This window comes from Dreissena polymorpha, chromosome 13, assembly GCF_020536995.1.
Source record: "Dreissena polymorpha isolate Duluth1 chromosome 13, UMN_Dpol_1.0, whole genome shotgun sequence".
Lineage (NCBI taxonomy): Eukaryota > Metazoa > Mollusca > Bivalvia > Myida > Dreissenidae > Dreissena > Dreissena polymorpha.
Genome location: NC_068367.1, coordinates 17,527,061 through 17,543,870, shown reverse-complemented (window position 1 = coordinate 17,543,870; position 16,810 = coordinate 17,527,061). Strand labels below are relative to the sequence as shown.

Here is a 16,810-nt window from a genome sequence, read left to right as displayed (position 1 = left end):
ATTTTTTGTTAAAATGCTTTCTCAGGGGTTACATGGGCATTTTGGTGATTGATGGCTTTGGATGTTCATTGGTTTGTCTAATACTTTGATTTTAAATGCACTTTTGCACTGGTCTGTTGTTTATGTAAATTTAATGTGCTTTAAGGTGTTACTCAGTTTTTAAGTATTTTAAGGTTTTGTGTGTTATTTGGTCTCTGTAAAACTTTAAGGCTTTGTTTGCGTCAATAACGCATGAACCCTTTCGGGAAATAAATGATTGTCTGAAAAAAGGAAACACACATTTCTATGGTTAATTTAGATTGCAAAAAATGAGGCGTTTCATATTTTAACCGATTTATTGGAAAGGAACACATATCAGTAGTATTATGGTAATTACTGCATATTGGACTATGTTTAAAATGTTATGGTGAAACATCTATTGAACTGGTAAAGGGCAATCTTTAAATGGATTTCCTCTCTGTCACAAAGAATGTTCGTGCACACTGGTGTTTGTAGGTATTCTAATTACTCATGCTTTCAATTCAAATTGAATTATCTTTATCTTTCTTGATTTCTTGTTTAAATCCTGTTGTCTTTTTTCTGAAACAATACTAGGAGGAGCAAAGCCTTTCAGTTCTCCTATTTTTATTAAGCCCATTTCATTAGTATAAGTGTGGTGAACTGCAACCAGTTCTACCCATGTCATGGACACGAGAGTCTTATGTTCCAACAAACACATGAACATGGAAAAGTCTGAACTGAAAGTAAATATTTCATTTAACTCTTTCAGTGGCGGAACCGAATTTTGAAGGCCTTTGCAAACAGTTTGGATCCAGATGAGACGCCACAGAACGTGGCGTCTCATCTGGATCCAAACTGTTTGCTATTCTGATAGTATTATTTGAAAAAAAATCAAAGAAAATGCTAATTTTAGAAATTCAGCTGACGACATTTTAGCAGATGACAAATTTCCCAACATGCAAAGGTTTAAGATTATCATGCTTATGCTTTCAATGCGTTATGAAAATGTAATATATCGTTGACACCCAATATGTAGCATTAAATTGTAAGATTTAATGTCTGATTATTTACACAGTCTAGGGTGTTTTCTATTGTCTTAAATTGTTGTATGTGTGTTGTGTGTTTCAGTTACAAATAGTATCTGCATTTTCTTCCTATTGCATGTTTACTTTTAGTAATATACCTTCTTGCAGCTGATGTGTTGTGTGGTTCCATTTCCTTTATACTGTTGAAACTTATCTTACTGTGCACAAATAACTAACCTTGTACAAGTAAACAATCACATTTATAGATTGTTATAATGGTTACAAATTTATTTTGCTGCAAAAAAGGTAAGTAATTTGTCATAAAAGTCTTTCATTTTGGAAGATATTTTATTTTTATGCCCCCTTTCCGAAGAAAAGCGGCATATAGTGATCGGACTGTCCGTCTGTCTGTCTGTCTGTCTTTCTGTCACACTTTGCGTTTAGGTTTCAAAAATGCTCATAACATCTATGTCCCTTGAGATATAACCTTCATATTTGTTATGCATGTGTATATGGACAAGGCCTTTCCATACGCACAAAATTTTTTACCCCTGTTACCTTGACCTTGAACTTAGGGTCCGCGTTTAGGTTTCGAAATCTGCGTTTAGGCTTCGAAAAATGCTCATAACTTCTATGTTCCTTGAGATATAACCTTCATATTTGGTATGCATGTGTATATGGACAAGGCCTTTCCATACGCACAACAATTTTTACCCCTGTGACCTTGACCGTGAACTTAGCATCCGCGTTTAGGTTTCGAAATCTGTGTTTAGGTTTCAAAAAAAGCTCATACCTTCTATCAAGCGTTTATATGGGGCATAAGTCATCCTATCGTGACAGCTCTTGTTTCCAAAAAAAAAGTCTATTTGGTACATTCTGACATTTACTGCACATGCACCAGGGACGTATGTGCTATGTGTATATGCATGTTTATTGCTCTCATGATTCCCTGCTGTTCTAGATCCAGTGAAGACACAGACACCTACAGGTACAAACAGTCGGATGACAAGCAGCTCCCAGATCGAGAACAACATCCCAAACTACATAGAGCAGATGAAGGGCATGTTTGCACTCGCCTATATCTGGGCCTTTGGGGGAAACTTGCATGACAGGTAGCTACAAATATATTGTGCACTTGGTCCGTTGCCCTAAACTAAACGTGGAAAATGTTTTGTAAGATAATTTCTCCATGTTTCAATCAGTCCGATTCAATCTTGATCGTACAATAACTGAAAAAAGTACTTAAGCAAGGGTAGGTTAGTCTAACTTGGTATGAGTAAAGAGGACCATAATTATGAAGTCAACATGCAATTCTGTAATTTGATTAAACTGTAAGCATCAACTGAACATGTCTTGTAGAAATTATTTGTAGTTTGCATGTGTGTGTTTATTAATATAGGCATGTAATGAAAATACATTCTCTACTTATTTTCAACTCTCCCAGACACAGAGACAAGTTCAGCAAGTTTGCCCATGACATCCTTTATGGAGCCCGGCACGGTATCAGGCTACCCTTGTCCGGTACTGTGTTTGACTACTGCATCGACCCGGGAACCGGCAACTTTATCAAGTGGAGCCAGCGGACCCAGGAGAAGGTCAAGAACATTGCCCAGGGTTATGTGGTGACCCCTGAGGTGGAAAAGTACACATATCTCCTTGACCTTCTTGTGACCTCCCATCAGCCGGTGCTACTGGTCGGGCAGCCTGGCGTTGGGAAGACATCCCTTATACATGTAGGCTTTTTGTTTTATGTATTTTTGTTTTGACCTTTCATATTGTAAAATAAGAAAACAATCATGTTGTTGTCTGTCAATAACATTAATTTGCATAGACCAATCTTGATCAAGATATAGGTAGCTGGCATTATTGAAATCAAGCCTGATATTTGCGACTAGTTGGGTCAAGGTCAATTTCACTCTTTCTTTAAATAGAAATATTTCTTTCTTTTTTTTTATTCAATATAATATATACAATGTATACATGTATGTGATCATAAAGCAAATTGATACCATGTAGCAACAATAATGTTCAAACATGTTATACAACATATGATAATATATATATTTTTTTAAGAAATGAAAGAAAAGAAAAGACAGAAAAGAAAAGGAAAAACAACAGAATAATTATGAATAAGGATGAGTTGTATGAAGTGGGTAGAAAGCATACTGGACTAGAAATATTTCTGTAATCCATACATTTACCTAAGAATCTTTCATCTCAACTGTGCGGAACATGAGAGCAAGTTCCTCGCAGGCTGCTCTTGTTTTATTATGGTTTCATATAGCCATTTCCACTTTGCCCGAGCTTTGTTGGGTATCAACATAATGCTGTCGAACTCTGGATCATGTTCTCAGACCTCTAACAGATATTGTGCAGCCAAATGGTAACATTTGCACATTCCCAGAATATGATGCTGTCAAAGCAGACGTCTACTAAGTTCACGATTCTTTAGGCATGACCTTGCCCATCTTAATGCATGTAAATCCCAGATTAGAGAGGGACACTATTTGTTTTTACAGAATTTTCTGTTTAAATTTTGTGTCAACACTTGCCCATTTCCAGAACATGGTCCTTCCAAAGCAGACATCCACAAAGATCACGATGTCGCCTGGGATGACCTCAGCCATATTTCAGGAGGCCCTGATGGCTCACATCCTGGAACTTAAGAGCAAGGCACTCAACGTAATCACCTCGGGCCCGGCCGCCACCAATGCTGCCCCGCAGAAACACCTGTTTTTCATTGACGACCTTAACACTGCATCCAAGACTGAAGGTAGACATTTTGCTTCTTTACTTTAAATCTTTCTATGCAAGGAATTCGGCCCTCAGAAACACCTGTTTTTAGTTGATTAACTCAACAGGGCACCCAAGACATAAGTTGACCATTTTGGCAAGATTTTTATTTACTTTTTTTCCTTATATCTGTCTAAGTTTTTTGTCAAAAAGGAGAAAGCACATATTGCTCATCAACGACCACAAAACAGCATCAAAGACAGAAGGTGAACATTTCGGCACACTCATTTGAAACATTTTGACTTTATATTAGTCTTAAGTTGTGTTCCTATGAAAAAAATTTGGCTGTTTGGTCTGGTAACCAATGTTTTTATTATTCTAAATACTGCAACTTGTAACTAACATTATTGTATGACGGGATATAGGTGATAGACATTTTTACTATAGTTCACTGATTGGGCTAGTTAAGCTCACATTTTGTATGTTAATGCACAATTTTATAGAAAAATCTTGATGTTGCATTCAGATAATGTTCAATCCAGTTAAAATGTTTAAGAAATTATATTTTAAATTATGTTATCGAGAGTAAACAGTGTTTGTGAAGAAAACCAAAGCTCATTCTTGAAAAAAATGTTTCAGAAATATGAAAGTAAACTGTAAGATTATTTTAAAGCCATTCTTAACACTATTTAATTGTAATTCCTATTATGTTCCCCAACCCCCACAGGTTACCAGCCTCCCCTTGAGCTGCTGACCCAGATGTTGTCCCAGGGTGGGGTGTATGACAGACACAGACAGCAGTTTCAGGCCATGACCGAGGCCATTATCCTGGCTGCATGCACAGTACCCACCTGTCCTGGTATAGAATTCATTATACATTTGTGACCCTGTATGAAAGGAGACCTTTGATGCTTCCTATATTTGTCACATGGTTTGAAAAATAAAGTTATAGGTTATGTAAAGGTAAGAATTATCACTTAAAAATAACTTATAATGTGTTATAGTGTATTCATGAATTGAAATTAGGAAAATTACCAAGCTTGTATGACATGAAACAATGTAATGTTTTTGTTGTTTTTTGTAAAATATTTTGACAATGGCTGAGTAGTTTATTGTTCATCATGACATGGAGACCCTGGTGCTATCACTGGAATGAGCCTTTCTCTGTGAAAACTTCACTTAATGCATCTGTGTAAAGTGTTGTCTCAGATTAGCCTGTGCAGTTTGCACACACTAATCCGGGAAAACACTTTCCGCTTTTTTTGTATTTTGCATTTAAAGAAAGTATCATGGTAAAAACATAGTGTAGGCATAATGTGCCTTTTCTGATAAGCCTGTGCAGACTGCATGGGCTAATCTGGGACAACACTTTACACACATGCATCAAACCATTCATTTTTTCAGAGGCTGTTCAATGGTAGTGTTTTCCATTTCAGGTGTGGGTATGGGGGAGTCCTGCCATGTGATGTCCAGCAGACTGACCCGTCTGTTCATGAACATCACCCTGTACTTCCCCAACACGGATGGCATCCTCTCCACCTTTGGCCGCAACATCCAGCACTGGCTGGAAGAGTTCCCCACGTACTCCGTGGAGCACCATTTTGAGTATGCCAGGGTGAGAAATACATGGTCAAGTTTCTGACTGCACCCAGGTCTGGTTTCTCGAATTATCCATAGCGTATTGTTTCCGGTACAGATGCAAAGTTGTGATTTTATTGCAAGCATTATTTTCACATGATTTGCAAAAAATGAGTCTTTTTGCGAGATTAGAGACACTACAATGGTGTGCGACAAATCGTTAAAAATGCTAAAAAAATCAAGGATGTATAGGAATGTGTACTGAGTACAAATCAAACTTACAATAAGGATCTGCTTTTTGATCTGCTTTCTGATTGGTTAAATCAAGCATTGCATTCCTAAGAGAAGAGCATGCCTCCAAACAAAACATTCCATAAAATCAGAAAGTGTCGTCCCAGATAAGCCTGTGCAGACAGGCTAATCTGGGACAAAACTTTATTCACACACAATTATCCCTCATTCTTATGGTATCGGCCCTCCTCATAGTATCGTGTTTTTAACGAAAAACCCTCAAGAAGTGCTGGAAATTTAATGTTTTTTTCATTTTATAGCAGTTGTTATTATTTTATGGTTATCCATAACTATTACGACGATCATTCTCATGATTTGCGGTGTTCATGGGAAAGTAGGTCATGTTTTTTCCAGGGTGATGTTTTGATTTTTAAATTACGTAACACAATTATTTTCGTTTGTTTATGGATTAATAGTAGCTTTATCAAATGTTTTATATGCCAATTATTTGTGAATAAAATGTAAAAATATTTTAAGAACAACACGAGCAAGAGTTTCGTTTTTCCATTAAGGTACTATTTTAAAACAAGCACATGCGCATAGTTACAAACCTTAGCAACCAATCAGAAGGGGCCAATATTATGAGAACCATTGTACATGATACAGATTACTACAGGGAGCTCAGTCTAGCAACTATTTTGTCAAAACAATACAAATTTAAATGCAGTTTTTGTTGTTATGTCCAAGAATACACATTTATAGATTGACATATAACACATACGTGTTTTGTATGTGTTCACTTCCAAAATTCCAATGCACTAGTATTCATTAAGAGGGCTGATACTACGGATAGACATGCTAAGCCCAGTATTGCCAGAATGAGGCTGCATTTGTTCAGGCACTGATACTCGGCCTGTTGGAGCTGTATATGGTTTTAAATGTTTGCTGTCAAATTATGGTTCAATTTATTCTCTGTGTCCTAATAATTTATTTTTTTGGCCGACGTGTTCAGGCACTGACACTAGGCCTGGTGGAGCTGTACCAGAAGGTGAAGGAGAAGTTCCGTCCCACCCCGTCCCACGCCCACTACGTCTTCTCCCTCCATGACATTTCCCGCGTTGTGCAAGGCATAATGCTCATGTCCCCACGCTCACGCACGCACAAGATGATGAAGATAAAAAAAGACAGTAAGTTTTTGTTTTCTCCATATTGAAAAGTATTTGCACTGGTTTCCAATAAGGTGATGTCTGTTGCACAAATATGTTATGGTCACAAATTTATGCTATTAGAGGGTATTTCCTGTTAAAAGAAAACAACTTATGGTATTAATTGTGGATTGGGACTTACATGAATATTGATTATTCTCCTATTGATTGGTATGGTTATTAATTAATTTTGCAATATATTGAAAAAAATGTTAAAATGTTATTAAAATAAAATAAAAATAGTTTGTTTAATTATTGTGTGATCCTTTTTCATAGAGCATTGACATCAAATCAAGTCCATTGTGAAATGGTGCTTCTATGAATGTTATTTATATTCATATTAATTAATAGTTCTATTAATTAATTGTTCAATATGATGACAAAAAATGTTGAGTGTTTTTTTATAAGTTCTTGTTTCCAACAGATGGTATTTATTGTGTATAGGAGCTTCTATTAATTGTAAAAAAAAATGTTTTCATTGGCAGCTTGATCAATTTATTGAGCAGAATGATGACATTAAATGTTGAGTGTTTGTTTAAATTTCATAAAAATTGCATGTGCAATTATTGTGTGATTCTTTTTCATAGAGCATTTTCATCAGGTGATATACATGGTCCGTGGGGGCTTAAACTGATGTAATTGCATTCAGTATAATTTGCAGTGTTATCAATTAATTGTGCAATATGTTGACAACTAATATTAAGTGTTTATGAAAATTAATAACAATAGCATGCGTACTTTTTGTGTGATTGGTTGATTCTTTTTCATAGAGCATTTAATTAAAAAAAAATTGAGTCTGTTAAACCCTCTCTCCTGTTTTACAGAGAAAGGAAGCAGAACTACGTCGAGGGCCACGTCCCTGGACTCTAAGGGTCGCCAGAGTCTTGGTAGCCTTAGCAACTCCCTTAGCAACCCTGCAGACCTGCGGGAAGTGGGAGGGGCCTCGCCTCCCATGATGAAGGTCATAGCCCAGCTGTGGTGTCACGAGTGCACACGCACCTTTGCTGACAGGCTTGTTACCGATGATGGTGGGTATTTTACCAATAAATGCTCAGATATGCAATTTAATGCATTTATAGTAAATTAGAACGCTAAAAAAAACTTTGTAACTAGACTCAAGTTTTAAAGGCTTCATTTTCAACCATAAGGCACTGATGAGCAGCAAACAGCATAAAACCTGAACAGACTTTGTGTAACTCGCAGGCTGTTCTGATTTTATGCTTGTTCCATATAACCATTTTCACTTTACTTCTGAGGTCGACTGGGTAAAATTGACATTTGATCTTGATTGTTTTTGTATTTTGTGTGTGTTGAGCGTGAAAATCATTGTATCCAATATGAGAATGATTATGAGGATATGATTGTTTCCCATTCAACATTAAAAAAGGTTACTATTTTTATTCAACATATGAGATTTTCTTTTGAACTTATTCCTTTATCTAATGCGCAGTGTTTACATTTACAAATTTAAGAATTATATAATATTTTACTATTTAACACATTTTCCTTTTGTTTGTGAGAATTATTGACCAAAAAAATTATTCAAGCATAGCTATTTCATTTTATGGTAAATACTAGAATGCTGATGTTGTTTACCCAGATTGCCAGTGGTTCAGTCGTACGCTAGAGGAGATCGTTGTGAAGCAGTTCTGCAGTCCTAGAGAGGACCCCAAAGTGGAGATGGCTGCCATCACAGAGGAGACTTTCTCGCAGTCACAGAGTGTAAGTCCAGTAATCAGTTTTCTAAAAAGAAATTATTTGAGCCTCAATCTGGGACAAGGCGGTTTTATGCAGGTGCATTAAGTGTTGTCCAAGATAAGCTTGTTAAGTTTGCGCAGGCTAATCAGGGATGACACTTTCTGCCAGGCTAATTAGGGATGACACTTTCCGCCAGGCTAATCAGGGATGACACTTTCCGCCAGGCTAATCAGGGATGACACTTTCCGCCAGGCTAATCAGGGATGACACTCCGCCAGGCTAATCAGGGATGACACTTTCTGCCAGGCTAATCAGGGATGACACTCTCCGCCAGGCTAATCAGGGATGACACTTTCCACTTGTATTTTGTTTTTGTTGAAAGCAAGTAGCTTCTTAACTAAACATACAGCATAGGTTGAAAGTGTAGTCCCTGATTAGTCTTTGCAGGCAGCATAGGTTGAAAGAGTAGTCCCTGATTAGTCTTTGCAGGCAGCATAGGTTGAAAGTGTAGTCCCTGATTAGTCTTTATGGGCAGCATAGGTTGAAAGTGTAGTCCCTGATTAGTCTTTGCAGGCAGCATAGGTTGAAAGTGTAGTCCCTGATTAGTCTTTGCAGGCAGCATAGGTTGAAAGTGTAGTCCCTGATTAGTCTTTGCAGGCAGCATAGGTTGAAAGTGTAGTCCCTGATTAGTCTTTGCGGGCAGCTTAGGTTGAAAGTGTAGTCCCAGATTAGTCTTTGCAGGCAGCATAGGTTGAAAGTGTAGTCCCTGATTAGTCTTTGCAGGCAGCTTAGGTTGAAAGTGTAGTCCCTGATTAGTCTTTGCAGGAAGCATAGGTTGAAAGTGTAGTCCCAGATTAGTCTTTGCAGGAAGCATAGGTTGAAAGTGTAGTCCCTGATTAGTCTTTGCAGGCAGCTTAGGTTGAAAGTGTAGTCCCTGATTAGTCTTTGCAGGCAGCATAGGTTGAAAGTGTAGTCCCAGATTAGTCTTTGCAGGCAGCATAGGTTGAAAGTGTAGTCCCTGATTAGTCTTTGCAGGAAGCTTAGGTTGAAAGTGTAGTCCCAGATTAGTCTTTGCAGGCAGCTTAGGTTGAAAGTGTAGTCCCTGATTAGTCTTTGCAGGAAGCATAGGTTGAAAGTGTAGTCCCAGATTAGTCTTTGCAGGAAGCATAGGTTGAAAGTGTAGTCCCTGATTAGTCTTTGCAGGCAGCTTAGGTTGAAAGTGTAGTCCCTGATTAGTCTTTGCAGGCAGCATAGGTTGAAAGTGTAGTCCCAGATTAGTCTTTGCAGGCAGCATAGGTTGAAAGTGTAGTCCCTGATTAGTCTTTGCAGGAAGCTTAGGTTGAAAGTGTAGTCCCTGATTAGTCTTTGCAGGCAGCTTAGGCTTATCAGTGAGGACACTATCCACCTATAAGGGACACATTACACATATGCATTAAGCACCATTTTCCCAGAGTGGGTCTAATTTTTTATTAGATTGGGCAATGGCTTTAGTTGCGCGGTCTTGAGGCATACTAAACCAAATTTTGTTTCATTAGAACAGGGAATGTATTTGTGGGGTAGTTTGCTGACCTAGTAAACTGTTGTTTTTATGTCCCCCAGTAGAGACTGTTTTTGCCCTGTCTGTTGGTTTGTTTGTTGGTTTGTTGGTTTGCATCAAACTTTAACATTTGCCATAACTTTTGCAATATTGAAGATAGCAACTTGATATTTGACATGCATGTGTATCTCATGGAGCTGCACATTTTGAATGGTGAAAGGTCAAGTTCATCCTTCAGCGTTAAAGGTCAAGGTCAAAAGTCAAATTTTGCAATATTGAAGATAGCAACTTGATTTTTGGCATGCATGTGTATCTCATGGAGCTGCACATTTTGAGTGGTGAAAGGTCAAGGTCATCCTTCAAGGTCAAATGTCAAGGTCAAAGGTCAAATATATGGGGGGACATAGTGTTTCACAAACACATCTTGTTTTATTTATATATGGGTCTTGCTGTGTGAACAATTGATTTATTGCATGTGTGTAAAGTGTTGTCCTATATATCCGCACAGGCTAATCAGGTACTGCACTTTATTCCTAAACTGGATTTTTGCTAAGAAGAGATTTTATTTTAACGAAAAAAATCATAAAAGCGGAAAGTGTCGTCCCTGATTACCTATCTTGGACCTCACTTTATGCACATACATTAAACCCCTTTTTCACAGAGCATGGCCCATATAAGCTTTTTGTTGGTTGAGCTGATTATTGCTGGTAGGCGTTATCAGAATGGAGTTCTGTGTAATAACAAGCTTATGATTATGAAGTTATTTCAATATTTGCTATAACTAAACATTCAATACCGATATGCTTTCTCATTAGTAGCTTGAGTCCAAAAAAGGTACTGCGATGAAAATTCATATGTAGACATGGTATTCTTATATTGCGATTAGAATAGCATTAAGGGGGATAAGTTAAAGAAAATCTTTTATCTGTAAATATAAGATGCTTTTGTTGTTGAACCTTGGCATAGTCATAAGTCAGGGTTTTAATAAGATCACAGTTTAAAAAACAAGAACCGCAACTGATGACTTTATCATGCAAGCATTTGAAAAATTTGGGTTTTCATGTACATGTAATATCAAAGTTTTTAATGTCATAAACATAGTATGGGTGATGTCTTGGTAAATGTATTGATTTTAATATTCAATTACCTTATTATGATTGCAAACAATTATACAACATGCAAACAATGTTAATCTTGAGGTTGTAATGTGCAGACTTACCTTTTTTAAAAGACCATTTTTACATTTACAATATTGTCAAGGACATTTCTTTGAAAATGTATTTTCTTTAGTTTAAATAAATAAAAAGGTACTATTTGTGTATACCACACAAGTTTCTCTGATTCATGTTCATATTTTTCAGCAAATGTTGTCAGTTTTCAAAGTGAACAACAATGTTTTTTATGAACATTTTATAATATTTGCGTTCAGGGAAGACTGTGCTTAATTCATGTGCATAAAGTGTTATCCAAGGCTAATCAGGGACAACACTTTATGCCTACTCCAAATTTTTTTTTAGAGAAGGCCTTGTTTCAAATTCAGTAAAAGTGGTAAGTGTTATCCCTGATTAGCCTGTGTGTACTGCACAGGCTAATCTGGAATGATACTTTACGCAAATGCATAAAGTATAATTTTTGCTAGAACGAGGCTCATAATAAAATGACTGGAATGTTTGTGCATAATAACCTTCACTTTGAAAGTGTCTGGAATGTTTGTGCATAATAACCTTCACCTTCAAAGTGTCTGGAATGTTTGTGCATAATAACCTTCACCTTGAAAGTGTCACATGCTTCATGGGCTGGAATGTTTGTGCATAATAACCTTCACCTTGAAAGTGTCACATGCTTCATGGGCTGGAATGTTTGTGCATAATAACCTTCACCTTGAAAGTGTCACAGTGCTTCATGGGCTGGAATGTTTGTGCATAATAACCTTCACCTTGAAAGTGTCACATGCTTCATGGGCTGGAATGTTTGTGCATAATAACCTTCACCTTGAAAGTGTCACATGCTTCATGGGCTGGAATGTTTGTGCATAATAACCTTCACCTTGAAAGTGTCACATGCTTCATGGGCTGGAATGTTTGTGCATAATAACCTTCACCTTGAAAGTGTCACATGCTTCATGTATATGTTGATCGTACTTTAAGATCCCAGCATCCCCTCGTGCCCCAGGCACCCCAACCCCTGTGCGCCCTCCGTCGCCGTCTGATAGTGAGGAGGAGGGGGCGGAGGGGGAAAAGGGGAGAGAGCAGCCAGGGGAGACAACACACAGGACAAGCTCTGAGAGTGAGAAATCTATAGACTCAAAGAGCACATCAAGGTTGGTTACAAGGTTTTCAGCGCCTGTATTCATCAAACAAAGCTTACAAGAAAACAGAATATCCTTTAATTTTGAATATAAAATTCCTTTGATTTTGAGTGCAATTTGGCATAAACCACCTCTATCAACATCATTCTTCTCAAAGAACAGTTTGTTAAGGATATCACCAGTGGTAGCCTGTATATATATATATATATATATATATATATATATATGTATATATATATTCAAACCAATGACGTATTTTGCTTGGTTCTAAGTATATTTTTTATACTTTGGTCTAAGAATCATTATCAGGTTTGGTGAATAAAGGCCCAGGTCTTAATCAGCTATAGATTGCAGAGATGACGCATTTATATTGTAGTATATGTTTGAGAGAAATATTATCTTTAAATATTCATGTCACATATGTTGCCAATTATGTGTGCCTTTTTAAAGTGACATTGTTAAAGAATTCAATATAAAGCTTTAACACTAGATGAGCAAAACAAGTCATGCTTAATTTAATTAAGTTGAGACTCTGACCACAATTTCCTCATGTTTGGTATTATCTTTTTCAAGGAAGTCCCTTCATTGCTTAATTGACTGTAGCAACAATAATTTACAATTGTTTCTTTCCATGAGCAGCAAAAGGTCGTTGCGTGGGTCAATAGCTTCGCAGGTGTCCTCCAAGAAGGAAAGTAGCTCAGACTCCTCTGCAGACAACCAGTCTGTGACACTTGGGGAGAGTGACAATGGTAACCAGTCTATAACATAGTTGTTGTTGTTGGGGTTTGAGGCCTGTTTTCTTTTTAATAAAAACTAAATAAATAAAGAAAAAATAAGAAAATAATGATATTGAAATAATTAAAGGGACATTATTAACAAAACTTATCAGGAAATTCTTATTAAGGTATTCTTAAACAAAAATTTCAAATGACATTTTCTGGGCAAGTGATTATCTACTTTTGGACGTTTGGTTTAATATGAGGCATTTGTTTGTTTATCAACCGAAACAAAACAGTTCTGTTAAAAATAAACCTGACATTTCAAGAAGTTTTACAATCTTGCCTTTCGAATGAAGACCATGAATAATTAAAATTGCGTGTGTTCAGGCAGTTGCATAATGTGCGCATACAATATATGGTAATTAAGTTTAAGTACTGTTTGTTATGTTTATTCAGGCCATGGAGCCTTAGATCTCTGTCACAATATACAGTTACTAGTATATTATATGCTTGAATGTGTAATTTTTCAAGTACTGGTTTTTCCCAGGAATCAAGAGCATTTCAATAGGCCTAAGACTCTCGATGAAATCAAGCTTAAATAAATAAAATATATTTGAAGTACTGGTTCTTCCCAGGAACTGAGAGCATTTTAAAAACCCTTAGACTTTTAATGCAATTGACCTAAAAAAACATGTTTTTGCAAGTACTGGTTCTTCCCAGGAACTGAGAGCATTTTAAAAACCCTTAGACTTTTAATGCAATTGACCTAAAAAAACATGTTTTTGCAAGTACTGGTTTTTCCCAGGATCTGAGAGCATTTTAAAAAGCCTTAGACTTTTAATGCAATGGACCTTAAAAACATGTTTTTGCAAGTACTGGTTCTTCCCAGGAACTGACAGCATTTCAATAAGTCTAAGACTTTCAATGCAATCATGCTAAAATGAACAAAATGTTTAACTAAGTACTGGTTCCTCCAAGGAATCATGAGCTTTTCAATATGACTTTGACTTTTTGATGCAATCCAGCTAATATAAATAAAATGTTTTTCCAAGTTTGGGTTTTTCCTAGGAATGAAGAGCATTTCAATAAGCCTTATGCAATCAAGCTAATATATAGAGAATACTAGGTTAGCGTTGAATACAGAGAAGTTTATGTTGCGAGGCTTAGAACGCCGGGAGCGCGAGCCTTGGCGAGCGCTTTTGGTGTTCGAGCCGAGCAACATAAACTTCTCTGTATTCAACGCTAACCTAGTATTCTATTTATCCCATTTTTTTCAACGTGACATTTAAAATAAATAGATCTAATAACCTTAACACTAATTTTAATTTATTCTTAAAAGTGCTAAAAAATCTAACGAATGCAACCATGCATAGTGATATACAATGTATTGTTCTGGTACGCAAAATAGTCTTTAAATAAATCACACAAAAACTGTACAACGAGAAAAAACATCACCATATGCCTCGATTCAATTTTACGCAGCATGCACATTTTAATACATTACCAGGGTTTTTTTTGGCCCGATTTTATAGCCGAAATTCGGCTATGTTCCCAATCCCAAAAAGTATACTCTTTTCCCAAAATGTGGCAAAAAATTCCAAAATTTCCCCCCCTTTTTTAAAGAAGTGTCTAATGTGTATTTTATCTCAATTTTATTTCAATTACATCTAAGAAAGTATTACATGATTTTGTTCTTTTAATTTGAATGATTATAAAGAGTTATGTCAAATTTAGTATTTCCCTAATCAGTGGACTTTTCGTGTGGAAAAAAAGGCTAATTAATTTATTTTCCCAATTTCATGAAAATGCCGATAAAATTCCCAATTCCAAAGCCATGGGCTATCTTCCCAAAAAGTGGAAAAAAAACCTGATTACGACCGCGAAAGGAAGATTTTATTAATTTTATTTTCAAAAGAAAATGATCAAAAATCAAATAAGGCAGTGATTGCTCCTGACAAAATGATGTCAATGCCAACTTACACACAGAGTCGTTCTAAACATAAATTATCAAAAAACTACTCGCCTTATTTGTTCATGGACGCTGCAGATTTTGATGGCGTCTTGATCTAGCCTTCCCATCCTTTAGTTTGCGATCCAAACACAAGATAATCTGTAAAAATTATATAAAGCTTTGAAACACTTGTTGCAAAAGGGTTATTCTTACTGAATAGACTTTCTTTGATAAAATCACAAAGACAAAGTTTATTCATCAAAGAAAATACCCTTACGTTTACTTACTTCCAAAAGCAAAACGAATAGACTACTGAACCAAAATACACACCATCAGTAGGTATGCTGTACACACACAATTTCACATCAAAATAGGCACGCTTATTCTGAAAATCAATAACACGAATTAGCTAGATCTACATGTAGATCTAAATCCTTCTTCTCACCGGTTCCATCCGAGGTAAGTAGTCCATAGAATATGCACTTTTTCATAATTACATCCACGAATCGATACATAAACACGAAAAAAATGCGAGTCTTCAATGTTTTATTCCCAGACATCGCATACTTGTTTCGTGTACACCTAAAGTTTACTAAAGATGACATCACACAAATGACGCAATAAGTATGTCATTTTATGACGCAATCAATCAGCTGATTCATTTTACGGATGGCGAAAAATTATGTCCCGCGACTAGATCTAAAGGTTGTAGGTTGTATTTAGAATTTTAAAGCCAAAGTTTACTCGACTCTAGAGATTTCTTTCGAAAAATCATTCAGTGGTTGAATAATTTAAAAAGTAGTCCGTGCACGCGACAGGTATATCCCACAGTGTTGGAGACAGGCTAGTATATTCCCGAAGGTGTTATACTATCAATGTCGCGGTGAAAATGGGATAAAAATAAGTTTAAACTAATGTGCTTTATGTGTGTTTCAGGCAACGAGGCGCTCAGAAACAGTGGTCAGACTCCAGCCAAGGCAGACATGGGTGGTGCGGGATTCGTGTCTGAGACTGAGTATGAGACGGAAGATACCGGCAGTGATGACTCTTATACAGAAACAGAGACGGAGACTGACTCAGGCACACCTAGAGGTATAGACTGCTGGGTTGAGACTCAGGCACACCTAGAGGTGTAGACAGCTGGGTTGAAACATAGCCACCATGCTCTGGGAATACCAGGCTTAATGCATGTGCGTAAAGTGTCCTTCCTGATTAGCCTATGCCGTCTACACAGGCTTATCAGCAAAAATACTTTTTGGCTTTAAACTGGATTTTTGCTAAGTAGAGCCTTCCTTTGAAATAAAAATACCATAAAGTCTGAAAGTGTTGTTCCTGATTAGCCTGTGTGGACTGCACAGGCTAATCTGGGATGACACTTTAAACACATGCATTAATTGTGTCTTGTTCTGTGAAAGCTGGTCATAATGCATGTGCGTAAAGTGTTGTCCCAGATTAGCCTGTGCAGTCCGCACAGGCTAATCAGGGACGACACTTTCCGCTTTTATGGTATTTTTAGTTTCAAGGAAGGCCCTTCTTACCAAAAATCAAGTTTAGGCGGAAAGTGTCCTCCCTGATTGGCCTATGCGGACTGCACAGGCTAATCTGGGATGACACTTAACGCACATGCATTATGCCCAGCTTTCACAGAACAAGACACAATTTCATTTATGAGTGTGGCCCGTATTGATCCAAGCCTGATTGCAAGTCTTTGGCATGTAGGAACATTCTTAAATGTGATTGATGGGAACAAACCAGTACTTGGTGTCTTTGAGAACGCTGATTGAGTGGGTAATTTTAGGTACGACCAAAGGTCTGGACACCATAT

The 16,810-nt window shown here is 36.9% G+C and overlaps 1 protein-coding gene across 2 annotated transcripts in view; it reads left to right on the top strand.

Moving 5' to 3' along the window:
- LOC127855398 (dynein heavy chain domain-containing protein 1-like) overlaps window positions 1-16,810 on the top strand; it is a 269,484-nt gene that overhangs the window by 130,054 nt on the left and 122,620 nt on the right. For both annotated transcript variants that reach the window (XM_052390924.1, XM_052390922.1), the window contains exons 55-65: window positions 1,987-2,137; window positions 2,470-2,758; window positions 3,588-3,798; window positions 4,486-4,617; window positions 5,195-5,373; window positions 6,580-6,754; window positions 7,597-7,800; window positions 8,373-8,494; window positions 12,155-12,327; window positions 12,955-13,064; window positions 15,922-16,077. In XM_052390924.1, coding sequence (XP_052246884.1) covers window positions 1,987-2,137; window positions 2,470-2,758; window positions 3,588-3,798; window positions 4,486-4,617; window positions 5,195-5,373; window positions 6,580-6,754; window positions 7,597-7,800; window positions 8,373-8,494; window positions 12,155-12,327; window positions 12,955-13,064; window positions 15,922-16,077 — 1,902 coding nt within the window. The remainder of the gene's footprint in view (window positions 1-1,986; window positions 2,138-2,469; window positions 2,759-3,587; window positions 3,799-4,485; window positions 4,618-5,194; window positions 5,374-6,579; window positions 6,755-7,596; window positions 7,801-8,372; window positions 8,495-12,154; window positions 12,328-12,954; window positions 13,065-15,921; window positions 16,078-16,810) is intronic.